General features: G+C 40.9%; 1 protein-coding gene across 1 annotated transcript in view; it reads right to left on the bottom strand.

The window, feature by feature from the left end:
• Window positions 1-6,329: 6,329 nt before the first annotated feature.
• Window positions 6,330-26,807, bottom strand: part of sema4ab (sema domain, immunoglobulin domain (Ig), transmembrane domain (TM) and short cytoplasmic domain, (semaphorin) 4Ab) — a 39,663-nt gene continuing 19,185 nt past the window's right edge. The window contains exons 4-15 of the mRNA XM_071910603.2: window positions 26,270-26,329; window positions 23,935-24,033; window positions 21,455-21,551; window positions 17,834-17,956; window positions 16,929-17,056; window positions 16,602-16,783; window positions 14,420-14,564; window positions 13,199-13,388; window positions 11,259-11,374; window positions 10,362-10,525; window positions 10,165-10,259; window positions 6,330-9,359 (exon numbers count right to left, since the gene is read on the bottom strand). Coding sequence (XP_071766704.1) covers window positions 8,533-9,359; window positions 10,165-10,259; window positions 10,362-10,525; window positions 11,259-11,374; window positions 13,199-13,388; window positions 14,420-14,564; window positions 16,602-16,783; window positions 16,929-17,056; window positions 17,834-17,956; window positions 21,455-21,551; window positions 23,935-24,033; window positions 26,270-26,329 — 2,226 coding nt within the window. The 3' untranslated portion in view covers window positions 6,330-8,532. The remainder of the gene's footprint in view (window positions 9,360-10,164; window positions 10,260-10,361; window positions 10,526-11,258; window positions 11,375-13,198; window positions 13,389-14,419; window positions 14,565-16,601; window positions 16,784-16,928; window positions 17,057-17,833; window positions 17,957-21,454; window positions 21,552-23,934; window positions 24,034-26,269; window positions 26,330-26,807) is intronic.

Below are 26,807 nucleotides of genomic sequence, written 5' to 3'. Positions count from 1 at the left end.
AGTATAATATAAGTAAAATATAAGTTATGAGCAGCTTCAATCCAAAAATATCGCCATCAGCCTTCAACCACCCATGTCGGGCAAACCCTAGTAGCTACTCATATGGTCTGCTACACTGTGTGATTGACAGATTGTTTGTGATTATCAAAACCTTAAATTAAACTTCATGAATCTCATAATGTCCTCCTCCCTGTCTGTGTAGGTTTTGCAGACAATACCACGGCATGCAGCTCCAGTCTGCGGCAGTGTTCACAGTGGTAGGAGTCCTGCCGGTAGGGGAGGTGTTTGGACATCAGGCCCAGGGCGGCGGTGGCGAAGGCAGCGCTGATTAGATGCAGCACCAGGACGCATTTCACCTACAGACATGACAACAGTGGCGCTCATATACAATGTAAACCAGGCTCGTCATCAAACATTGCAAAAGTCAAACAAAAGTCACATGGTTGTTTCTTTTAGTTGGTTCGGATTACATTCTTACTCATAACGAACAGCACCACATTTCTCTTGGAAAAATGTGCACATTAGAGTGATATGCCACGCCCACCACCACGACGCCCCCTTTCGGCCAAACAACATGAAAAGTTAATCAGTTCTTCCTTGGCCCATAACTAACCTTCATACCAAATTTTGTGCAAATCCGTGCCCAACTTTTTGAGATATCCTGCTAACAGACGGATGGACAAACATACAGACGCGAGTGAAAACATTACCTCCTTGGCGGAGGTAACCAGTGGTTCTCAACCATGTACCATCATGACCCAAGACTCTGCAGATTTTCATTCTAGCCAGTTACTACAGCTGATGTCACTGATCAGTTCCTCCTCTCTGGTTGAGAGTGTGCTAGCCTGGTTCCAGACTTCTGAATCACGTCCCGCCCACTCTACAGATTTTGTCGAGACTGACATTCTTGGTGAAGTTGGTAAATACGGCCAGCATCAGTGTCGACTGAAGTAGCGTCAGAGCGGCTGGGTATCAGTCACTAGTGATTGGTTAGAGGAAAATCCCCCCCCACACACCACAGAAAATGGCTAACTAGGAGGCAATCTCAGGCTGAATAAGTGGTGAGTGGTAAAGAAATGGCCATAAGAGTGTGCTAATCAGTGAAATCAGCTGCTGTAGTGTCTGGTTGGACTGAAAACCTGCAGACTCATGGTTCACAATGGACCATGATTAAAGTGATTTTTTACAAGAATAGATACAACCACTGTGACACATTGCATGCAACTGGATGTTGCAATGTATCAGAGCTAACGTTAGCTCATTTTCTTATCTTGCACACAGATGTGAAAACATTAATTATTAAAAGACAATAGGTTGTGATACGGCCCTTAGCTGTTACTTGAGAGTTAAAGTTTGCCTAAAGCGAAAGCCATCAACACTAAGCAGCCATTCATTTGGAGGTCTTCAGTCAATATGTGAATAATTTCCATCAGTAGATTGCCATGCATGAAATAATCAGTACAGGAAGAATTCTTAATCTTAAAGGAAAAATCCCCCTGCGGATACTCTTATACTGTTCGATATCCATCTGTGATGTTCAGTGCATTCCAGCAGTTATTCAGTGATGAAGTGTTGTAATTTACTTTTTTGGTGTTTCCACTTTCCCTCAACCTACCTCGTCTACTTCTACTTCAGTTTGTGATTTTCTATGTTTCCCAGAATGCCTTGCCACCAGAAAAGGGGGGGGGGATTTATTGCTTTCAATCAAAGGTGGGCATATGAGCATGTAAATATAGCTAGCTAGCCAACTAGTTTGTGAACATTGGGGTGTGTCTATGATTTTGGCCATGCCCCTTACTCAAAACGCAACATGTCTTGTGGCTGCATTGCATTCTGGTCTATTGAGGCTCCTGTGGGTGGAGAAATTGGTCTCTCTCCTCTTCTACAATGGATTTCTCCCTGTATGATTGTTGAACGTCTCTTGGTGCAAAATGGCGGCTCTAGAAAGAAGCCCTCGCTCTTTGATTCTGAGGGACTGACATCAAAACCTGATGTTTTAGAACGCTGAAACATTTTCTGCTATCAAACTCCATTGTACCTGCACTCGAAATATCTGGAAGTGATGTCACGCCACCTACATTTGGCCAGTTATCCACGGGAATAAGAAAAATACACCATCAAACCAGAAAATGGGCCCAGACATGTGTAATACACTGCCAATTGCTGTTTAAGTGTTAGTGTTTTAGGGACGATTTTTCCTTTAAATGACTGAGAAATTAATCAAATTTAACTGATTAATCAATGTACGACAGGGATCTTTTTCATTAGAGAGCATTAGAAATGGTACAGATTGTAATTTAGTGCCCTGGCTTGATTCAGATGTAACTGTAGGAGACAGACTCACCCAAAACAGAGACGGTCTCCTCCCACTGTGGACCAACACTGAACCAGATAAGGTCACCTAGTGGTTTGCAACACAACAAATTTAGACACACCATTTATAGAAAATGTAAGGAAAGATTTTAATATCAAAGCTTCAAACATGTCACTCAACCTAATGAACTGACAATAATAACAAGTCTAAGCTTGAGAATATTGATGTTCTGGGATGACTATTGTGGACCTAGTCATTGTATACTGAGTTAGAGCTAAAAAAAATAAAAATAAAATAGGACAAATCAGAAGCTTTCCAACAACTGACCTGTACAACAACAATCAAGAAGAGAGCCACGTCTCCGGTAAAGTGGACCTCATGGATCTGGAGCACTGAGGCGCTCAGACAAAGAATCAAAGCCCCAATGATGATCTGGATTGCCTGGGAGGAGGTGGTGAGAGGCACATTGAAATGTCAGAAAGTCAGAAATTCTGACTTCCTACTAGGAAAAATGCAATGGAACAACACCTCAAGTCAGAATTCCAAGTCGGAAACTCGGGCAAGATTTCTCAACCCCAAGGTTTCCGAGATGCAGTTATCTGACGTCACGTCAACATGGCAGCAGACACTGGAAACACTACACAGCAATATTTTTATGTTTATAATCCTCAAAATACACTTAGGTTTGATTTTCAGCAATGCATGACCCTAAATTTGTCAAAAGATCTGTGTGGTAAATGGTTCAACATATACATTTGAAACTTAAGCTATTGCATGAGGAACAGTATTTTATGTTGGGTAAAGAAAATCTGTTAAAAAATGTTTCTCCCAGGTTTTTCTGAGCTGGACCAGACCAGGTGGGTTGTTATTACAACCCACCAGCTGGGAATTTCTGACTTCCAGCTTTGAACACAGCACATGTATGTGTTTCAGTCATTGGTTGATAGACTATCTGGTCTGTGGTTTGGCTGTAGAAGCCGTGAATGATGCTGCTCACCCCCAGGGTTTTAGGCTCCATCCTCTGGTAGGCGTCCACTTGGCCTGGGGAGAGGTTCCCCACAACGGGCATCGGGTCCTGGCTGTCAATACCCATCCTGCTGCTGACAACAACATGACTGGTTTAAAAGTAGTAGGAAATAATTAAGATAAAAGGAGATAGACAAATTGTTGCCTTTACAACTCGGTGAGAAAGGCTTCATTGACTCCATAGGGACATAAAATGACTGACTACATTGAATTAAATGTGACACTTACCTCTTAAAACAATCTTCTTTCAATGATTGCAGCCTAATTAGTTGTGAACTGCAATAAACCTTTTTTGTACGATTGTAGCTTCTGGTCAAGTTTATGAGATTTAATTGTTCAAGAGAGAATATTTTGTATTTGTCAAGTAAAAAAAAAAGGAGAAAAGGTTGTTGCCCCAGAGAGCAATCAATAATACTAAACTGCAGATGCACCGATGCCAATAAATTATGAAATGTAGTCCGATTTGAAGAATCTGCATACTGCTAAACTCGACACAAAAGGCATCGAAAAAATATTTTTTTTTTTATTTCTCATCTCAGATGCTCTAAATATCAAGTGCAAGGTGCAAAACTGATATACAAACTTGTGTCAAACGTTTTGATTACATCTTCCTCAGTGACACAATATCACCACCCATCACACACTAGGGTATTTAACCTATAATGTAGTCAAGTAGAAAATGAAAAGGATGGGGCATCAGGAATGGATGCTATCCTGCAGTGCGTTTCTGAATAACTTTAATAACTGAAAATTTGGTTAAAGCATTGACTTTGGAAGCTTTACAAGATAAACTCAATTTCCATAGGCTAAATAGGCCTATATGCCATCAGTAGCCTATTGATGTAAGTTCAATATGTGCTGATCAAACGGGATGTCTCCTTCATATGACAGTCAATCCCAAAGCCTGGTGTTGAAATATACTGTAAGGATAGGCTTGAGTCAGCAAAACCAAGGACTTATGTCGTTTCTGCTCACCTAGTAGACAAGTGTTGGGATGCAGAATTATTTAGCCCATTTAAACATGAATGCATTGATTTAGAGATTATTAGAGATGTGCTGTCAAATTATCTATCAGGTAGGTGATCAAAACAGCAACAAGCACAATGTTGGAATATTTAAGCATTCATTTGTGTGAACTTTACACACTAAACATACAATTGGCATGCAATCAGGAGTATGCTATGGATGGATACTTTTAAAATAAGTTAGAAAATAGACAGACAGTCCTCAGCAGTGATCGAGGCGCAGTGTTGGGACCGCAGTGGGGTTGGCAAACCTCCAGGCGTACTGCGCCATCACAATAACCCAACTTATCCCATGCAGGAAATTCCAGACATTCCCTCCCGAATGATATCGCTATGCTTTCTTCAAAACTGCATTCATCACGTTGTGCAAGCCAATTTGATGCCGACCCCGTTTCACTGTGGAACCGAACGGTTTAGCTCCACACATGCATTCAAGGACACACCGTCCTGTCCCAGGTAGGCTAGTTTCTCCTGCGGGACAACATGCCTGTAGACTGTCTGGTCTGTCTTACCTCCCCTGGATCACGACAGCGAGCGCTCACCTTTTCTCTTCTGCTTTTCTGGAGTAGTAAGCGAAATGTGCCGCTGTCCAGTGGCTGAGGCTGGTTCGCAGGCTGCAGCAGGGTGTGTTCAGGAGGAGGATGGAGGATGGAGGATGGAGGATTTCACTGCAGCAGGGATGATGCTGCTGCGACTTTTTTTTAGATTTGCTGTGTAATGCAGTAGTTGACTTGCACGACCACAGGCAGGGGAGCCGAGCTAGCAGGCTAACCTCCAGTGATGTAGCCGGAACCTAATATTTTGTTTCAGATCACAACTTATTAATATAGGCAAATTAAGTGTACACAAATTTATAATTTAAAGTTGAGGTGAGAAACTGACGTGGTGTAGCCTGCGCTTCACCGTGTACGTGCGCGCACGCGAGTGTGTGTGTGTGTGTGTATGTGTGTGTGTGTGTGTGTGTGTGTGTGTGTGTGTGGGGGGGGGGGGTCCCATCATACTCTACGAACCAGTAATCCCTTACAACAACCTTACATTTACATTAATTCACCCCTTAATTCATGCAAAATCCCCTTAAAATTAATTATGGGAGTTATTAATGGGGAAGAACCCATCAAAACCACCTTAAACACCCCTTCATTTTTGACTCCTTACTTACTAATTTAATGTAAAATTCAGGGAAACAGGAACTTTCCATCAATAACTCATTAATAACCCTGTAAACCATGCACACAAGGCATGAAAAATCCCTTAATTACGAGTGTCTCCACAAATCAAACAATGAATAAATCCCTTAAAAACCCATGATACTGACCTTACTTTTTTAAAGCTGTGTTATTTTTAATGGATAATTAATGTTTATGTAATGAGAAATTAAGGACATTTCAGGATTAAAATTAAGGGGTTTGGTTTAGTAGTGATACTAGCCATATCCACTACTTTTCATTCATTTATTATAGTTACGTCCAAAACTAGTTTACAGCTACATTCACTACTAGTTCACTCATTGTAATATGAAAAAGTCTGTCTGCTGACTGTTTCATGTTGTTTATTATGTGTGGTGTGTTGAAGCTCAGTTCTTGTGTTTTTTTTTTATGTCAGTAAAGACCGAAGCCATACAACTTAGTTAAACCAAACTATTTACTGTATTACATTACATGACTGTATAATGTAGCCAATGATATAGGCTACATAATAACAAGTTGGCCTATGTGACCAATTCATGACTCAGGCATTGCGAAAGACAAAAACGAAAACACAACAGAGAATTTTTTATCCTGTTAAAGTTATCATAAAAAAATTTCCGTTGTAGTTTTATCTTTGTTTAACCTAGTTTTTAATCCATGTTCCTATTAGCTTAAATCTTCTTTGCTCAAGCCAAAATTTCTCTTCTCTCCGATTGAACTCCTTTCAATACTGAATTGACTTGCCCTTTTACACAATGATATGCCACGTTAGGAAAAGTCAAGATCACATTTGTTTTTTATTATGGAATAAATTGTAAACAGAATCAACAGTAGGGGACATTTAGGTTGATGGTTGGTCCGAGTAGACAGATAAAGGTTTATCAGGGTACCAAAAAAAAACACTAATGCACAAGAGTAACCTTTAATGCTTTGTATTTCAAGTTCAGATGAATAATATCGGCCTCTAGGAGGAGCCAAAACACAACCAGTTATACTAAGGCTATGATTACTGTATGTACCTGTGGTATTCACTCTGCTGTAGTCAAGTGTCCAGTAGCTTTCAAGACTGACACAAGAATGAAACCAATTGCGACAAATTGTTTTCATGCTTCTTAACTGGCTGAAAATTTGGAATGTGAATAAAACCCAACATGTGATCTTGTGCAACTTGTATAGCCTCTTCCTCAATGACTTACCTCATTTTTAATTGTATCAATGTAAAGTGCAAACAATGTTAAATGCACAATAAATGCACTGTCCACCTTAAGCTTAGACGAAAGCTGCTACTGACATAGTGCTTGCTCAAATAACAATGAATAATGTATTTTCAACATGTCAACTACTGAGTAAGATTGTATAAAAAAATAAAAAGGCATTAAAAAGTAAAATAAAAGTGTTTGGAAATCTCACATTAACAACAGATATACATATTTTTTTTAGGTCATCCTCTCTCACAAAAAGCAGCTTTTTTCCAACTATTTCTGAAGTGCCAGCAGCCACCAGTTATTTTGTTTTGACAGCTGTGTTCAGTTTCATATTGTGTAACTGGGAAATGCAGTTTTGGCAAGTTCACAGCTTTAAGAGAATCCAGATTGTGGGATTTCTGTTCCGTCTAAGTAATATCAAAATCCACAATATGTAACATTATAAGGGTCTTTCAGTAAAAGGCGACCCCTTGCTGTAAGCCATTCAAAATCCTGTTCTAGTCTTTAAATCATTTGCAGCACATTTAAAAGAATCAACAAAATAAATAATACCCCTGCAATAACAGTGGTTAATCTTGTGATGTTGACAGATTATAGTGGTTTAGTAGGAGCAGAACCCAGAGATCTTCCTTGGATTTTGAATTATAGAAATTCAGCAATATGTTATAATATTTAACACCCTTCTAGATCATGTAGGAATGTGTGGTGGCAGTAAACATTATAAAGCAGCACTACATGTGATTATAGTAGTAATTTCATTAAACACCCTGCCTTAAAGAACTGCTAATCCTAAAAAAAAAGTAATTAGTCTAGGTTTCAATGGATAATTTTAGTGTCTCATAATAGTCTAAAGGCTTTTCCACCCTGAAAAGAATCGAATTCTGAATACTTTTGAACTTTTTGGCATTAAAATGGTCAAATTTAATGGGCCTCAGTCTAGAAATATTGGTATCGGCCTTCAAAAACCCATATTGGTCCAAGCGTTCTGATAATTGTAAACAGGCAAAATTACTGAAAAGTATGATCTAGAAAACAGAATGAAATAATATTTATAGGACCTTGTGGATATGTTAGAAGTACAATTTTTATAATCTAGTTTTACAAAATGCAAGTATGAAATGGTACTGGGTCCTCAGAATGGCCAGGTTTGGTTGATCATCCGAGCTAGGGCATTTAAAAATATCTAAATTCAAATCAAAATATCCCTTGAAGTTATAGCTAATGGAATCTTTGTTCTGTTTTTTTTTTTGGATACAATCATTTCTGTTAATGCACTTTTTGGATGAACTCGTGAAACTGGAATACTCGCTTAAGAGACTGCTGACTGTGTTCAGTCGACGCCTATTATGCTTCACAACACTATTCTATAAAAATATTTCATGGACAGACTATGGAGGATCAACTAATGCCTTCTCTATCTCAAATGTTAGTCTAGTAAGAGAAATTTTGTCTTGAAAAATTATATACAGCACATACATTCAGAACAATGAAGCCCACGTGTTTCAGTTTATGGGAATAACAGAGACTAGTACCATCTCCAAAGCAATGTCTCTTCATTTAATTACCACAGTTTGTCTATCCATTTGTCTTTCCTCATTATATCACCAATCAGGCTCATGAGAGTCTACAAAGTGAGTACCTGGTAAAAAGAGAACCTTCCCATTAGGGTCGTTGAGTCAGAGTCACCCATGGTATCTGGGGGTTCAACATATTTTGGAGAGGGCAAGGTTCTTGTCAGGTCTCACCCTAAACAGTTTAAATGTGTCTTGGATTGTTTAGATAGGGGTGTTGGGCAAATGCCCATTGGAGCCCTTGGGTGCCCCATTGCATACCACCCCATTGGCTTGGCTGCTGTGTGTGGCTTGCCCGTTGCGCTTGCTGTTGCTGCGTAGCGATTGGCCGCCCCGGAGGGCCTCTCGCTCCATAGGGGCCCCCCTATCCGAATCCCTGGTCGGAGTGCTGGCCTGGGGGGCCGTTCGGCTACGGCACCGCTGCCTGATGGCGTACAGCAGCATGGTGATGAACACGCTGAGGCAGAGCGCCAGCAGCACAGACACGACCACCAACTCCTTCAGGTAGCAGGGGCCTCGCGCCAACAGCAGGGGCTCCCCGCCCCGCAACTCCACCTCTTTCTGCCCCGACTTCTCAGCCCACACGGTGAAGTTCCTGCCCGCTCGCCTGGTGGTGACCCGAGTCTCACTGGTGGCTAACGTTGGCTCCGCCTCTCTTTGTCTTGTTTCTGTACTTTTAGGCCAGATCCCCACAGAGGTAGGCAGTCCTGGCCTGGGCAATGCCCGCAAGGTGGGGAGCGGGCGGGTCTGAGGCCGGGTGGAGGCAGCTTGGGTTCGGGGCGTGGGGCTGCTCCTCTGTTTGACCTGGTAGATGGCCAAGGTCTGCTGGTAGCCATTCTCGGTGGCCAGGCAGAAGTAGTGGCCCAGAGTAGCCGGGGTGGCCACAAAGCGCAGGCTGCCGTCTTCCAGGTGGAGGTAGAGTTCTGAGGAGAGGCGGCTGTTGGGACGCTCCCAGAGCCGGCGGGCCAGCCGCGACGCCGCTGGACACTGCAGTCGTACGACCTCGTTCAGAGACACCGACACCAACTCACCTGCCGGACATGAGGCTGACATACAGATTACAGCTCACCAAAACCCTCAATACACCGCTACAGGATTTGATCAGTTATCATGAAATTATCCATTACCAACAGCAAACTGAACATGGCATAACAAGCTGTAAAAGTACACTGAAAAGCAGTTATAGATATATTTCAGCACTGGTCTACAGCCAAACTAAGACAGGCATATTCTTGCATATATAATGTACATGCTTACATAGTGTACATACATAGCGCTTAGCCCTGGGCTAAGAAACAATTCACACAGGCAAATTCCAAAGTGGGATAACCCCAACTTTAGCCCAGGGCTAGCTGGCCCTGCTCCGGAGCAGGGTTAACCCCGACTTTTCAGGGTTAACCCCAGAAAATTGTTGAAAACCAGGGTTATCTGTTGGCTGTGTGAACAGGGTTAGAACACTTTTGTGTCACTTGTGTGTTGTCCAATCAAATCAAACTTCTCCTTCACAACGTTGCTAAGCAACGACGCATGGCATTCCTAGGCTCAAGTGTTTTTATCACCACAGAATATTCAGACATGTAAGCCCTGGGCTAACAAGAATACTGTGTGAATCGTAAAACCTGGGCTAAGAGGTAGCCATGGGTTAAATGTCTGTGTGTGAACAGGTGTTAGGCTAACCCTGGGCCAACTGTTAGCCCAGGGTTAAGATAACCCTAGGCTAAGAATGTGCTGTGTGAAAAGCCCAGTAATCTGTTGACTAGTGACAAATGCTATAATGTGCAGATTACATGTGCAAAGTGTATTATTAAGCGAAAGCGCTACATGCATGATACTTACCTGTGGGCAATTTGTTTGGTCCAAATCTGGCCCTGGGGGTTAATGGAGCAGTGTTGCATGCCTCTTCAACATTTCCTCTGTCCACATCCTGGCCTCTGGGGAGGGGGGGGGGGGGGTAATTACCAGTCAGTATAACGACCACAGAGATGTATGCTGCTGGGTAAATGAGAGTAAAATGACATGCTATGAGTACTCACAGACTGGCCTGGATGTTAGCGGCTGCCACACAGGCCCTGCTGGTAGGGTCCCAGCCACAGAAGGGGTCTCGGGCCAAAACGCACTGGGCACAGCTCCAGTAGAAAGAACAGTTTGCTGTCGGGACCCTCACCACGCCCTCCGACGTGCCCACAAATACCACGCCCTGTAGGGGGAGCGACCCAACAGGATTTCAACATTGTAAGGTGGCATTACATTAAAGAGATGCACTGACAATTGTTATTTTATTCTGTTATTTTTCTTGCTGCTGCGTTCAAGTCATGTCCGAAGAAACGGAAGAACGGGATTCCGTTGTTTCAGCTTGACACATCCAAAATACTTTTCTTGTATTCATGAATTTAAAATCAACCATAAACAAACTACAGCAGATATTTCTTGCTGTTTGTGAGTGTGGCAATTGTGATTTTTCATATCATGTTTACCACTTGTGTTGACACACATCAGAGATGTCAGAGCCTACCAAAAATTGACACATATCCCACTAATAATGACACTAGGAGGTTGATATGAACACTTTTTCCTAGTGTGTTTTAATCACTTTTTGGATTCAACTGTTAGAGATTGCCGCTTTGGCCCTGTGTGTGTGTGTGTGTGTGTGTACTGGACAGCAGAAAAATAAAAAGTGATGAAATTTTCAACAATCAATCATCATGATGGCAAAAGCTATAAGGCCCAGGTTGAAAATAACCGGACTTATCCTTTAAAAACCTTTAGAAAAGATTTTGTGTGAACACACAACACAAAAGTAATGTAATGAGTAGTGTAACTTCTAGGCAGTTCCCAACTCCGCAGGCTGGGAACTACTATTATTTGGTCTGAATCTCTGATTTAAAAAATTAAAAAAACAATTTCACCCTCAATATAGTTCAAGAGAGTACCTTCGATATGGAAAGCTGCAGGTTCTTAACAGGCTGAGGTTGTTCAAAGACCTGGACCTCCTCAATGATGTGGGCCCCCTTCTCCAGCAGCACCGCTTTGTGGAGGTATCCTGATTCTGAAAGCAAGAAAAACAAATGCAAGTTTGTAGAGCGAAAAGGACAAATAATACTGTAGGAATGGACATTGATTTACTAAAAACTTGTGCCCAAACAATGTGTTCAACCTAAACTTAACCCATTCCCTTTTCTTTTGTGTAATCTCTCACGGGAACTCCCTGTTCCTCTCTCTGTTGTGTGTTGGGTAATCAAGCTGAAGTGAACTTGAATTGTGCCATGGGCAGTGTGGCTTGCATTGACTATTATTCCTGCTAGATTTCATTTGTCCACAAGAGGGAGCCATAGGCTAGAGTATGGGGAACATTCACATCTTTGGCAGTAGAATATACATATACAGGGCTTTCAGGTGACATTACATAACCTCTGGCAGCCATATTGGAGGTCCACAGCTGTTTGTGGTTCTAAACGTACAACTTGGCTGTCTCAACAGAATTCAATAGACTGTGTTTTTGCCTGAGAGCTGATAATTTAATCACTGACGTGTCTGATTTTGTGTTTAGATAATGTCAGTGTCAGCCTTTAAATTTCATCATTTTGGGGACAAGGCCATCAGTCTTAATATAAACAGTTAACTCAGTTTGACATGCCCAAAATATATTAAATAGGCTATTACCATTCTTTTCTATATCCTATATGATAGTACACATTACACTACACTGGCCTACACTGGATTCCAATTATCCAATAAAATAATTTAAAATAGTTTCTGAGTTATGAAGTAGTTGAATACCTGCTTTACTATTTTGAGCACCAAATGTTAAACACATGCACTCTCTATTGAAAACATTTAAATATGGTGGAAAAAAAGTAGTTTTTGCCTTTCAATTCACATTAGCTGCCTTTTGAAACAGAAATAGTAATACGGTAATGGTCTTTTGAAAACATATTGTGGCTATATTTGGAAACCATTTAATCAATACAGATGGGAATGAGCAAAGGCCTTCTGACAATAACTCTATTCACCGCTACTATGTTATATATTTACGTTTCATTAAGCAACTTGCCACCAAGCTAAACATGTTTCAGCTTTCTTTCATCATCTTGACTTGATCATGCAAGGATGGATGGTGATCTGGAAGCTGCTTTAGCAAGTTAGATGTGTTAGATCCATTAAAGAACATACAACTATAGACATAGCAAAAAATTATAAACCATATTCACAACCATAGTTTCCGGTCAACTAATCATCACTGTCTCAATTGTCTATACTTTTTAAAAGGTTGTAATGGTTGGTTTGAATCCGGCCTGGGAGCTTTGTTGCATGTCATCCCCCGCTCTCTCCCAATCCTTCTTATCTATCTCTACTTTGAACTGTCAAATAAAGGCGAAAATGCACCCGCCCCCCAGAAAAATGTTTAAATGAGAAGGCTATAACCAGGCCATCACAAGGTCGTGCAAATAAAACCATTGCGCAAAAGTAATTAGGACTAAACCGTTTACAGGTTACTGTGAGTTTTGTGGATATTTTTCTGTTGGGATCACAAGTAAACCTTTACTGAAGCCAAGACGCTGTACTTGAACAGCGTCAAACTATTCCCTCTATTTGGGCTAAGCCTATTAGCTGCTCCACTTCTCTCCAGAGAACAACAGAGCTGCAGTATGCTGCCAACTTGCTGCAGCTTGTAGTGGATTGTAGCAGATAGAAAAATGGACAGCAAAACAACATTTATGATTAATTAGAATTGACTTGAACTTGACTAAGGTGGTTTTGATTGCAGATTGCATACCAATACCTTGCTATGGTGGTATGGTGGTCATTGTTGCAGCCCTACTGACGGTTTCTAGTAGTGATTTCATGCTGGTCTGCCTCCCACATACCCTACCTGTGAGCAGAAAAAGGACAGTGTAGTCCCTGTTGTTAGCCGCTCTGACCCGCTGGGCAGTCAGATGGCTATAATACTGGTCTGGAGACACCATGGTCAGGCTTCTTCCCACTGGCCGGACACTGTCGTCTGCCAAGAAGTTTTCTTTGACAAAGCGAAGAGCATTGTCTGAGGCGTTGTGTAGGCCACACTGGGTGTAAAGGTCAAGTGGAACTCATCAAAACATATAGGCTTCTTCACAGACAAAAAGCAGACTTGCTATATCACAACATATTAGTCAGGCTTTCAACACAAATTTTATGAAATGAGCACAAACTCTAAGATGCAGATTGCGTGTTGTGGATAGAAATGATGCGAAGATTACATTCCTCCACCAGGAAAAGATTATGTGGCAATAGCACGCATTGGACACTACATTGTCATGTGTTCATCATGAGAAAAGGTCAGCTAAAGGTTAATTTAAGGCAAGTAAAACAACTTTGGTTAAGGTTAAGCAACTACAACAATTTGGTTAAGCTTAGGGTTAATGTTAGGGTTAGGTTTAGGCAACTAAAACGATTTGGTTGAGGATAGGGTAAGGTTTTGGTCATGGCTAAATAAGAATAAGTCAGAAAATGAAAACTTCAATGTCAAACTAGTCGTGTCTCCTTCATGTAATACGCATCTCTGTCACTCTTCATGCAAGCCGGAGCAAGTTATTTGCATTTTAAGACATCATGCTCATTTCAGGAACTTTCATAAGACCAGGCTGAGGCTTTTGTACTCATATATTCAACTCGGAGATCCATTCCACCCCTGCACCCTAATCAGTCTTTCATTTATATATGCAGTTGGGCGGGAGTTATGTTTTTGCCCCATTCTGTCTTTTTGTCTGTTAGCTGGATATCTGAAAAAGTTCTGAATGGATTTGCATGAAACGTTGTGGAAAGGTTGGTCATGGGGCATGGTAGAGCTGATGAGCTTTTATGATTGGCCAAAGGGGGGGTGTGGCAGTGGGCATGGGTTCACACAAAAAGGCATATACCCTCCGGAATGGATGGGAAACAAGTTGGCAATGGGGCATGCAAGAAACGTCTGTGCTTTACTGATTGCCATCTAGTTTGTACTGTTAGACTTATTTTGTCTGCAGAGCTTGATTGCACAACTTTGCTTTCCTTTTCGAAGGACCCAAATGAGCAAAATAAGCCTACATTTTCATATCAATTAGGGCAGACCATTTACCTCTCCTGGATTCGCGACCTTTTCTTGAACCCGAGTGCTCCACCGTAACGTGTCCCGGTTCAGGACCTTGTAGTTGCCGGAGAAAACCGATTTGATGTCGCTCAGGTGGAACGAACAAACTGCCGACCGCCCAGAGTTGACCAACCTAGTGGAAAATAAACATCAAAGATATCGGGGATCAGAGCTATAGATGTAATCCATATGATGTCACACCACACAACAACTTACTTCCAGGATCTTTGTCGCAATTAGTTTGCATGGACTGTTGCGATACAATGATGTATTGTGATATATAAATCAAAATCTTTTTATCATATGACAACAGATAAGCTGCCATTTTATAATAAAACGCATTGTTGTTTAAGCAGTGCTGTGGTAGAAGCAAAGAAGCCTAACAATACTGCATTCCCCATAGAGGAGATGAAACAAGCTGATCAACTAGGGAGTCAGAGAGCTGACATCACATTCATATAAAATAATGAATGAATATCACAAGTAAACATCATGTTTGTGTTTTAAACAATGAATTAATATTTTCTTTACTCTTATCTTCAATTATTTGAATTAACGTTTAAATGCACAAAATAGACTGATAACAAAAAAAATGTCCTCTCGCTTTCTAAACACAAGCCTAGATTAGCTGCACTGTGAATGCAGCCTGTGGTGGAACATTGTCTGTCTGGAACTGAAACATTTGACCCATAACTTTCTGTCCATAAAATGGTACTGGACCCTCTTTTCATGTATGTTCCAGAAGATACGTCCTCCCTATTGAAAGGCAATGATATAGGGCAATCATTTTCAGGCTCTTGGGCAACGCCCTGTGCACTAAAACAGGTGCTGTGGCATAAAGGTTAGGGACACGTGTGTGTATGTGCGTTTCAACATTGGGGAGTCAGTCAGTTAGGGACATAGAGTATTCTTGGCCAGCCTGCTCATTGGTCCGGCAAAAATTCAAAGATAACATTTTGAAAGGGGTCAGTCAGTGTCAGTGAGTTATCTTCATCTTTTTGTTCTCACCAATTAACTCCTTCGTCACTTTGTGCTTTTGCCTGTGGGATTTTTACGAGTCGGAAATCAGAAGAACCCCAGCCCCGTTTCCTTTGGAGACTTTTGCTTGCCTCCAAACACAATATTTTTAGTAACTATCATTTTCGACTGTATTCTCAACTTGGCAGGTTTGGCAGTCTCTGTCAAGTGGAAATGCCTGGTTCCTGTTTTTTTGCTCTTGAATTTGGTCTATTAACACTCCAGACCCCAACAGAATCCAGAATGTGCACTAAAATACAAAGATGACTTAAGGCTCTGTCAAAACAAAAAAACCTTGATGATTTACGTTAAAGATGCAATAAGTACGTTTTATACTGTCCCATAGCACAAAATGACCATAATATGTCTGCGGGTTGTTGATAAGGTTATTATGGAAGCCCATTCCCGCCACTCAATAAAATAAAAAACGACTAAATTCTGACTTTATATCTCACAATTCTGACTTTATTTCTCAGAATTCTGACTTTATATCTCAGAATTCTGACTTTATATCTCAGAATTCTGACTTTTTTTTTTGCACGAGAAAAAAAAAAGTTTCTCACAATTGAGTCGTTTATTTTCTTGAGTGGCAGGAATGGGCTTCCATAGGTTATTGATCAATACAAGGACTCAATGATTACTTGGCCAGGTGCTGCGATGTTTGGCTTTCAAAACCCACTTTCCGGCCCATACTCTGTTTTGGAACATAAACTCCCCATCCATTGCAATTTCGGGAGAGCATCTCGATATAAAATTTTGGATATCGCCCAAGCCTAATGGGTCTCACAACACACTGGCGTCATCAGACAACCGAAAGTGGAGAGGGACAGGAAAGACTGGGAGAGAGAGGGGGACGACACACAGCAAAGGTCTCAGGCCGGACCCGAACCCAGGACCCGAACCCAGCCACATGGTACGTGCCCCAGACCACCGAGCCACCGGGACCTACTTGTTTCTATTGTAAAAATGTGACTTTATTTTTTGTGTCAATTACAGGTCACTGTAGCTCAAGGGGATGGGAGGAGTGAAGAAAATGTATGTTGTTGCAATTCTTAATGGCTGCTGATAGAGGTCAATAGATAAGTGGTAATCTATGACTATCAATAGATAGTCATAGATTCATAGACACTTAATGCCCTTTTAAGTTACTGACCACTGAGAGGTGAAGATGCCGTAAAAGAGAGTGTCATCTGCAGGGTCTCCCTCTGGTGGTGGGAGGGTGACTATGTCCTGGATGACATTGTAGGGCAACTCATTGTCAGACTGGCACAACAGCTGAGCTTTCGCAAATGTGGTCCACCGTCGCTGCAGGGTCCGCTGGCCTCCAACATCGCTCTGAGAAGTAAGACGAAAAAGAAAACCATCAAGCCAAGTCAAGAACACAACACTTAAAATTGCCAGTTTCACGTACCCCATACAGTCATTTTGCTAGCCCCGGGCTGATAAAATAAAATCTATAGAGTTATCCTTTCACTCTTACCGTGCAGATCTGAGCAATGCGAGACACAATAAATTTGTCAATGAAGTCATATTCTCTGCCCACTTCACTGAAGAAGAAATAGATTTTCTCGTCGTTGGGGATGAAACTGGAGCTGATGAAAGTCGGATCTAAAGAAGAAAAATGTGTCAAAGATCTGATTTGATGAAAATACGACTGAAGGATTTTGAAATAATGCAATAGTATAATTAAAGCTGTAATATGCAACTTGTTCCAATTAAAATGACAAGAAATAAATATGATATCACATAATACACCTTATTAGTCTGTGTCTGTCTGTGACCCTGTGTGTACATGCCTAAATCTGCCCGTTTGCCTGAAATTGTCTTGTCAATGATGTTATGGATGTTATGGGGTGTACATCATTTGCTGTGGGTATGTCGTATGGGAGTGGCCATCATTGGGCTTGGCTGTGGCCATCAAGGGGAGACTAGTGGCCACAGAGCAGGGAAATCACAGCAACAACAATAATGGAGGAAAGCAGTAAGGAAAGAAAAAAAAGGGAAACTAAACATATGGCAGAAAAGACCTGTCCGAAAATGGTGAATATCAGCGTCGCTTCTTTTATTGCACATTGGCTGCATTCACTGTCTGCTTTTTAAACCACTGTGGTGGCTCTACGGATGCCTTGATCACAACCTCAGGCTAGATGCTGTTTCAGTATCAGTACACAGTTTCAGTAGACAGCTCATCAAGATGAGTGACAAGTGTTGGGGTCGGAACTTGACCAACTGAGGCGGAGGAGGGCGATAAGCAATACACTTCATGCCTCAAGGAGAAAAGTTATATTGTAGCTTTAAGTGGTTTCTAATTGTCTTTGTAAGTATGAAACACACACAAGTGTTATGAATACCATGCATTTATCTGTTGAGAGACATGATACTCACCCTCAAGCCATCCTAACGTGTCATCCAGCTTGAGGTCAACATGGCTACCCTCACTGAGGTGCCGGGAAATCACTGGCCGATTCCCCCTGTAGTCTGCTACTGTTCCTGTATACAGCTCTCCATCTGAAAACACAGACACACAGACACACACACACAACATTTCACTACCACCCACTGTACTGCCTTTAGCTCAAACGTGAATGACAGAGCAGTGCATAGTGTGAAATCACTCACTATGAACAGTTTCTGTACAATGGCATAGCACATTTTTTTGGACCATCGGGAAAATTTTTGTCTTGATTCCCAAAGCATTTGGCAACACATCAGTACAGTTGATGCTGATGTATGTACATTTGTGCTACTTCCATGTCTAATCAAAGCACCCAACACCACGGGTGAATTTTGTACCCAAAAATGAAGTGGCGGCAGGCGGCAACGTCCGCTAGGAGCTGACTCCAAAAAAAACTCCAAACCCGGCCCAACTCCAAGTCAAGTGATGGGACCACAACCCCACAAAAGTCATAAAATTTTTTCGACATGACATTATGGTCTCAGTAGCTAATTTCACTTGTTCTAATGTGTGTCCTTATGGCGATTTTCAAAATAATTGTCATTAACGGGATATACTAAATTTAAAATGGGGTTGTTTTCTTAGTGACTGACAGGTCGCCTGTCCAGTGATCGACAGGTCGCCGATTACGGGCCAATAGTAGACGGCGCTGCGGCTCTGCGGGCAACCCTCAGGCTCGCTTTGGCTGCACTGGCTGCAAAAAATGTCAACATGGCGGCGATCGTAAACCCAATCTTTAGGCTTCAAACGGCCCTTCAGAAACCTATGGGTGATGTCACACTCACTACGTCCATCTGTTTTTACAGTCTATGATCTACTCCAATGAGGTCTGATTATCACGATTCCCATACACCAGCATTTAACAGTCTTGGGCCAACTATGAGAGTCCCCATTATAATGTCCAAATAAAGAATTTACCCCCACCTAAAAAATGCTCAAATTATATTTTAATTCATGATGAGGCTGGATGACGGCCTTGAAGCCTTTCAATGCCGTAGCCTGCGTGATATAGGCCAAGCGAAACGGTCTTCTTGCATTTATTATTTGATGAGTAAGCTAGTCTAAATCAATTTGAAATGATTCAGGGACCAGATATTTCATAACTTGATAATTTTCCATCAAAACAAAATGTAGTAAAGTAAAAAAAAAAAAAACATAATAAAATTGGAGATTCCTATCACTATCCCTTGACTCCCATTGACACACACACCTCATAATAGCCTACTGATAACACGGGTAACTTTTTAAATCCAATGTCTTATATCTAGTTATGTTCTGGCCCGCCATCTAATAACCTAGAAAAAACTGGCCGGAGGCCAACCTTACTTGCCGACCCCTGCCATACACAGTGTATCCCCTCCCTCTGCTAAGAGCAAGGGGCTGTAGCACATACAGTATATTCATATGCAAATTAGTGTATGCATCTTTTGCAGAGTTTTAAAGTAACAACGCGTACCAGCATCCATTGATGTCAAAACATGGAGCTGCTAATTAAAATGCATACAGGTTGGCAGGCTTGTTGCTAGTATTGAGGAAGCTAGGAATTCTTCAAAATGAGTGGCCCTCTTCACAAAGTTTAATTGACAGCAAAGAAAGAGACATAACTCCTTCACCCTTTCCTGGTTCCCCATCCACTGTTTGGCCTGCCTATAGTCAGTTGTCTTCCTCATCCTTCTGCACACCTCCTTCACACTGCTTTCCTGCGAACCATTACAATGCTCTCTCTGTGTTCTTTCTAGGGCTGCAGCTATCGATTATTTTAGTAATCAAGTATTCTACCCATTATTCCATCGATTAATCGAGTAATCGGATAAGAAATACTTTTGCTTTATTAAAGAGCAATAGTAAATATACAAAAGAGAAAAGCTGTCCGCACGAAGCTGTCCATACGACACTGTGATTTACTGAAAACGAGGTGAAATAATAATTATTATTGATATTTATTACTAGGCCTAAATATCATACAAGTTCATAAGACTGGCTAATGTACATTTATTTACTATGTTGAAGGGTTGCCCTACACCTGCTGACCCTACTCACTGCAATCAAACTAAACTGAATATACCTGCTGTATTGGACTGGTGCATTTTAGGCTCCAATTGCTACTTACACCACCTGATATTTTGCTTTCTGGGGTATTTTATGCATCACTGTGAGGGGAGTAGGTGTGTGTGTGTGTGTGTGTGTGTGTGTGTGTGTGTGTGTGTGTGTGTATGTGTGTGACTATCATAATAATAACATGAATGAAGCTCAGGCTTTCACAAATTGACTGCAGCATTTTATTTTCTGTGGTTATTTTCTTGAGCAAAACTTAGCTAAGGGACATCATAACTAGCCACCATATTGATTTACGTTCTTAACTAGCCATTACATATAGCCATAATTAACGTGCATTCTTTACTAGCCTTCATCTCATCCCGTTTTAAAATTAAGTGCTGACTCCGCCCACCCGGCCAGTTTCGGCGTACGCCGGTAGCAATTACAAGTGGACCCTATCCTACAGTCCCTGCTCTCAGCGGAGGGAGGGAGCTACGCTGTGTGTGGGAAGCGCTGTGACCGTCAGACCTCTCTGGATTAGACAAGCAAGTAGAGAAAACCGGCATCAGCCGAACCAATTTATTGCCAAATGCTTTGGGATTCAACACATTAACATTGCTTCCCATGGTCAGAAAAAGTCGGCAGATTTGTCGCTAGTCGCTTTTGAGAAATAAAGTCGCCAGGGGGGTCTGAAAAGTCGCTAAGTCTAGCGACAAAGTCGCCAAGTTGGCAACACTGGATCCCAAACTTTGGACACTTTCTGTCGTTTTCTCTGGCCTGTCTCTTCTCATCGCCCCTCGCTATTTTCACTCTCTTTCTCCAGCGCGTTGTGCAACAGTAATAATCATCCGTGCGAAACACTGAGTGTGTATATAGTTATATGGATTAAACGAAGCTTCGATGCAAAGAATTTGCATCGATGATTTTTAGTAATCGAGTTACTCGAGTTTCTCGAGGAATCGTTTCAGCCCTAGTTCTTTCCATCCTTTATTTTCCTCTTCAGCTCCCTCTGGACTAGCTTAATTTCTTCTCTGCCCTGAAACTCCTCTTTTTGCTTTTAGAGGAGGGATTCAAGGTCTTATAATCTAGGTTTTGTTATTTGGAAAACAGCAAATCTTTTTTACAATGACAAGGATTTGACAATCTGACAATCAGATTTCTATGTTTTGGTGTAGCTGAGTCCAAAAAATAACTTATATACAAGTTATTGTAGCTCTAACAACATTGATCCTCACAAGATGATTTTCTTGTAGATAGTCCAGTAGTGTAGCGCAAATTAACCCTGCCTCTGCTGTGTATGACAGATATTGCCATGATCATCAACATGTACAAGAGACCAATTTTGGCATTTCTGTTGATCATTGCAATTTAAGGAATTTAAGATTTAAGAAATAGACTGCTGACATACTTTCTACAACTAGAGAAACATCTTGTTGTGTTTTTTCCCCAAAGCAGCCCAAACCTTAAACTAGCCTTGGCCTATATGTGGTTTTAGTGGCTGAGCCTTGCCTTACCAACAGTGATGGCGGTGTTGCGTTGGTAAGGGTCATATGGGCAGCGACCTCTTCCTTCCTCAGGCTTGAGGCTCGTCATTATCAATGTCTCCGAGTTCTGGAGGGAGAAGAGAAGAAGAATCAAGCTGATGTCAAACTGAATGAAGATGACTGAAGGGACAAACCATATGAGGACTGTGGAAAGTGTTGTGGATGAGGCCAGTTATAGTAATTGCATTATACTAATCATGAATTTCATTTCAAATCAAAGGTGAACTCACTAACTATCTTTTTGCATGACATAAAGTGCAAGATATGATTAGTGAGCAATGAACTGCAAATTAAACTCAGTGATTTAAATTTTACAACTTTAAATTAAATTATAAAAATCAAAATGTTCCTTTATATAAGTAAGTTTAATATATGTTATATATACACACGTCCTTTATACATTGGTTAAAATAAGCACACTGTCAAACATTTTTGAGCTTTCCAGTTTTTAAGCATTTTCAAAAATAGAACTATTTTAGAACAAGTTTCAGATTCAGATTATTTATACAGCACACTTAAAAACAACATTTGTTGACCAAGGTGCTGCACAAATCTTGACAAAGGAGTGACAAAACCAGCAAAAACAAACATCAACATAGCACAGGGACACAAATAAAAATAAAATAAGAAAATAGATACATAATCAAAACACCTACAACAAGTTTCATATAGAATCAAAGGCTAAAGAGTAGAGATGGGTTTTGAGGCGGGATTTAAAAGTGTCAACAGTGGAGGCGACCTTGATGTTATGGGGGAGGCTGTCCCAGAGTCTTGGGGTTGCAATCGCAAAAGCCCTTACATTTCAAAATAAAAGCGTGAATAACTTTCTCCAGGTCAAGAAACGAGAGGAAGGGGCTTGATTTTGGCTATTGTTCTGAGATGGCAGAAACTGGATGTAACTACTGAGTTTATTTGTTTTTCAAAGTTACGGTCTGAATCAAAAAAATACCCCAAGATTCTTGGCGAAAGGTTTGACATAAGCAGACAGCTGGCTAAGGTTGTTGGTTATGGTTGTGATAGAGGCTGAAGGACCGAATATAACTAACTGACTTACTCTCGTTAAGTTGTAGGAAGTTACTTGCCATCCAACTTTTGATGTCATTGAGACAGTCAATGAGGTTCCTGAGGTTGTTCAAGGTGCGGTTTAAGGGACGTCTAGTACCAATCAGTGCCCATTAACTATATTTCTTAGAAAAACATCATAAACAACATTATTTTTTATCTTGAGATAATGTAGAGTACATTTGAAAACACATTCATGAAATGTGAATCACATGGGGTCTTTAAAACCATTTTGGGATTACCATCTCATTTGTCATAATAAGTATAGGGCTGCAAACTGGCTGCGCCTGGGAGTAAAGCATCGTCCTAGACTGCAGGGAGGATGTCAATGGAGCTCGAAACATTAAATGAGCTGATCAAGGGCAATGGCTGTGGAACTGGAAAATGGGCCTGTGTGCATTTTTTCCAGAAAAAATAAATTTGGCTCTGATTTTAGTTGTCTGAGTCCAGAATTTGATCTCCAGGTAAGACAAAAGAGGGCCAAGGACAAGTAGCAAAGAAGGCAGTATAAACATTAGCGATGACGAAATCGACTTTTGACATCCAGATATTTTTTATGGATGGTTAGCATTTATCAATACACAGGATATAATGTTGCTATCCCTTGTGCCATAATCCACAGTGAGCATTCACATAGAGGCCCAATTCAGAGTTTAACAGAATGATATACCACCATACAAATGAGTATCATAGAAAACATCAAGCTATACCGTCCCTTACAAAAAAGTCACATGTGAAAACCCACAGGTGAATTCAACGCGCATGTGCTTTTTTGGACACGTTGGTTTTCATATGTCAACATGTGACATTTCCCATTGACATTTCCTCTTTGCATGTGAAAAATTCTCACACGTGAAACAAATATTGACATATCTAATGGCAGGTGAAAAAGTGAAAAAACAAAGTTCACATGGAAAAAAAACACCACTTCATCTAGAAATTGAAAATTTTACATCCAAAGTAAAAATTGTCACGTGATGTCAGAATGCAATGTGAGAAAAATTGTTCATATGTGAAAACCAACATGTGTCCAGAAATGTTAATTCACATGTGGGTTTTCACATATGACTTTTTTGTAAGGGGTCATAAATCTACAGTAGTAAATTCTACATAATTAATAATAATAGCACTGTGATCGCTTTTATTGACAATTAAGCATTAAGTATTTGGCCATTGTTGTCGCATGCTGCATATGCTTTTCTATTTACCCAGAATAGATGTGTTCTAAAAATAAAATTTCCTCCGGTGAGTAATCAATGAGTGATCGACTACATCATGAGATCAATCGATCTGTGACATCATTTAAAATGCCCATCCCTAGTTACTGCATCTTGTCACCATTTCATGCAAATAAATCAGTTTCTATTTGAATGTGAAGAAACTCTTACAATGTAGGTGCAGCGTGGGCTGAAGGCAAATGTTCCACAGGTGTAGATGTGGGTGGCGTTCAGGAACTGCAGCACACGGATGAAATTGGGACAGTCCGTCTAGAAATAGGGCAGAAAACCGTATTCAAATTAGGCTACTTCAACAAAATAGAGAAGCAACTCCGATATAAGTAGTGTCTGACGAATGCAAGATTTTTGGATCCAGAACAGATGTTTAAGGAGTAGAAATATTGGTAACGCTTTATTTTCCAGGTCCGCAATTTCCTAATAATTTCCTAGAAAGGAACTGTTCATTTCTTAAGAAGTTTCCTGGAAAGAACCAGTCCACACTGAATACAAGCTGCAAAAATCTGCTTACTCAAACTCCCATAATAACACACTAATGGTACACATTAATGGTACAACACTGTCAAATGAGAATACACTTGAGATATGGACTGACTTTTTGCATGGGGTAACCAGGGGGTCAAGTGTCGACAGTTATGTAAAACACCACCACCACCACAATCTTCGAGCATTTTGTGGCGGACTCTATGGACATTATTCACCATAATCTGTGGCTTGGGTATGTTTAACACACGCAGTTATATTGTGTGCTTCTCAGGGTTAAGGAGACACGGTCCCTTTAAGAAAGTCTGGTTTTCTGAGTGACGTCAGCTCGGCGTAATGTTGTGTTTTTGAGCGCGATGTAGAATGGTCTTGCTCTGTGGGTTTGAAATAAATGACACACGAGTTGGTGTAGTCAACGAGAGAAGTTGTCCGTCTCCACATTCCTGCCACTTCTACAATTTGCTATTTTAAAAATTAAAAGAAGTTTTGAAAGCTTGCTTGAATGTCTTAACCCAGAGATTCCCAAACTGGGGGGTGCGCCCCCTAGGGGGGGAACAGAGGAACTACAGGGGGGGCGCGACATAATACCCCCCCACATTGTGTTCACATTGCGGAGCGGTTTCCGCTCAAAACACCATTATTTCCTATGGAAGGGAGTGGATTCTGCGCTCACCGCCAACTCTGCGGCGGATCGCGGATTTTTCCACCGCGGATGGTCGTGCAAAGAGTTTAAAATAGTTCAACTTGAGTGGATAAGATCTGCGCGGAATGCGTCACTACAGTCCAGTGCTTCTTTGGTTGCCTGGCAACAAACTGAGCGCGGATTTCAGGCGGAAACCGCTCCGCAATGTGAACGCAGCCGACTGCGCGACCACAACGACAGATAAAAAGGTTAAGTAAGGAAGTATGACGAGCAGTAAGCCCACATCAGTCATTGTTTGATATGTAGGATTTGTTTTTTCTTGCACACTAATTCAGTTTGAGAGAACCTGCTGATCTAAGTCGTTGCACTGTTCCTAAGTTCAATTTAAAAATTTGAGGTTAATTTTACTTTAAATGTGAAAATATATTCAAGAATGTTTACAAGAAATATGTCAGAAAGCACTGACTGAAAGCAATCTATAGGCTACTATCAAATCTTTTTGGAAGTTGATTTTATTTATTATTTTCAGTAAAGCAAACTGAACAACTGAGAGTTTATATAATATAGTGCAATTCATGCACAACTAAGACGGTAGGCTACAGCACATTTGGGGTGGGTGGGGTGGCGTCGTCGCGCGGGGGGGTGGGGGGTGGGGGGGCTGAAAATGTTCCTATATCATAAAAGGAGGGCCTGACAGAAAAAATTTGGGAACCACTGTCTTAACCCCTTGAACCCCGATTTGATTTCCCCTTAAAGTTCCCCTCAAACAATTTCAAAGTTAGTAATCTTACAAGTTGACTATCCAAATGCAGTGAGGGATCATTCAACAGTCTAAACCAATGGAATATGAGTCAAGGAGAGAAAGGCAATTTTATTTGATGGGAGGGGTGCAGAAGGGCAGGACTGTTTAAAAATCTGACGGTTTTATTGGTTGGAAATTTATAATTACGCTTTCTAATGCAGCATGAGGTCACCATGAAGGATACTGTGTTTTCCAGGAAGTAAAAGTAATGGGTTGGGACTTTAAAATATAAGAAGAGCTTGGCCCAGTTAACATCATCTCGGGAGTTATGCAGCAATTCCTCACTCAAATCATAGTTAATTTGGGGTTAATTTAGGCAGCTAGCTAATAAAAAACAATTAAATAAAAAAAAGAATAATAATAATAATGCTAACCCCAGCCAAACTGAAACCAAAAACTGTTTTTTGTGGTTATGAAAGGAAATGTAAATGGTAGCTGGATGTTACTAGCAGCCTTTTCTTTTTTGATACCCTGATTTGAAGGGGGGGAAATGCTTTTTGGGTTTAATCAGTGCACAAAAATTGTAGACCTGTACAAATTATTAGTTGATGAATACTTGCCATTTTCTTGCCTTTCATGGAACATTGTTCTAGGTCTTTCTCTGAAGGGGACCAGTCCAGCTGAAAGAAGAGAAGAGGAGGGTTAATGTCATCAGACCACGAGTTGCAGGAAGACACTGGGAAACAGAACCATCGTGTCTTTATAGTCTTCATTACAAAACTCTAGTTTAAAACCGGAGAGACTTCGTAAACCCAATTATAATATAAGCATTAATAACCACACCATCATAGGCCTTTTAATCATCTATCTTGGAGTGAAAAATGATATTGTGATTATTTAAGCTAACATTGCGATTTCAATTGCAGCATGATAAACATTTGAGTAAAAATTGCCTTGTTAAAAGGCCAAAAAACGTGGCGATTTAGAATAGACATTCTATTTATTTAAAGTGTTGCTTTGTTATTATTAAATAAAAAAAACAATATAAAGCACTCAACTCAATCTCAACCTGCAGTAAACTTAACAGTGCTGACAGTCTCACTTCACTCCATTTTCATATGATCTCTCTGCAAGATCATTTTGTCCACATTCACAGCT

Source organism: Centroberyx gerrardi, chromosome 19, assembly GCF_048128805.1.
Source record: "Centroberyx gerrardi isolate f3 chromosome 19, fCenGer3.hap1.cur.20231027, whole genome shotgun sequence".
In the NCBI taxonomy this organism is placed as follows: Eukaryota; Metazoa; Chordata; class Actinopteri; order Beryciformes; family Berycidae; genus Centroberyx; species Centroberyx gerrardi.
The sequence above is the reverse complement of the archived record's forward strand: the minus strand, read 5'-3'. Positions and strand labels throughout refer to the sequence as shown.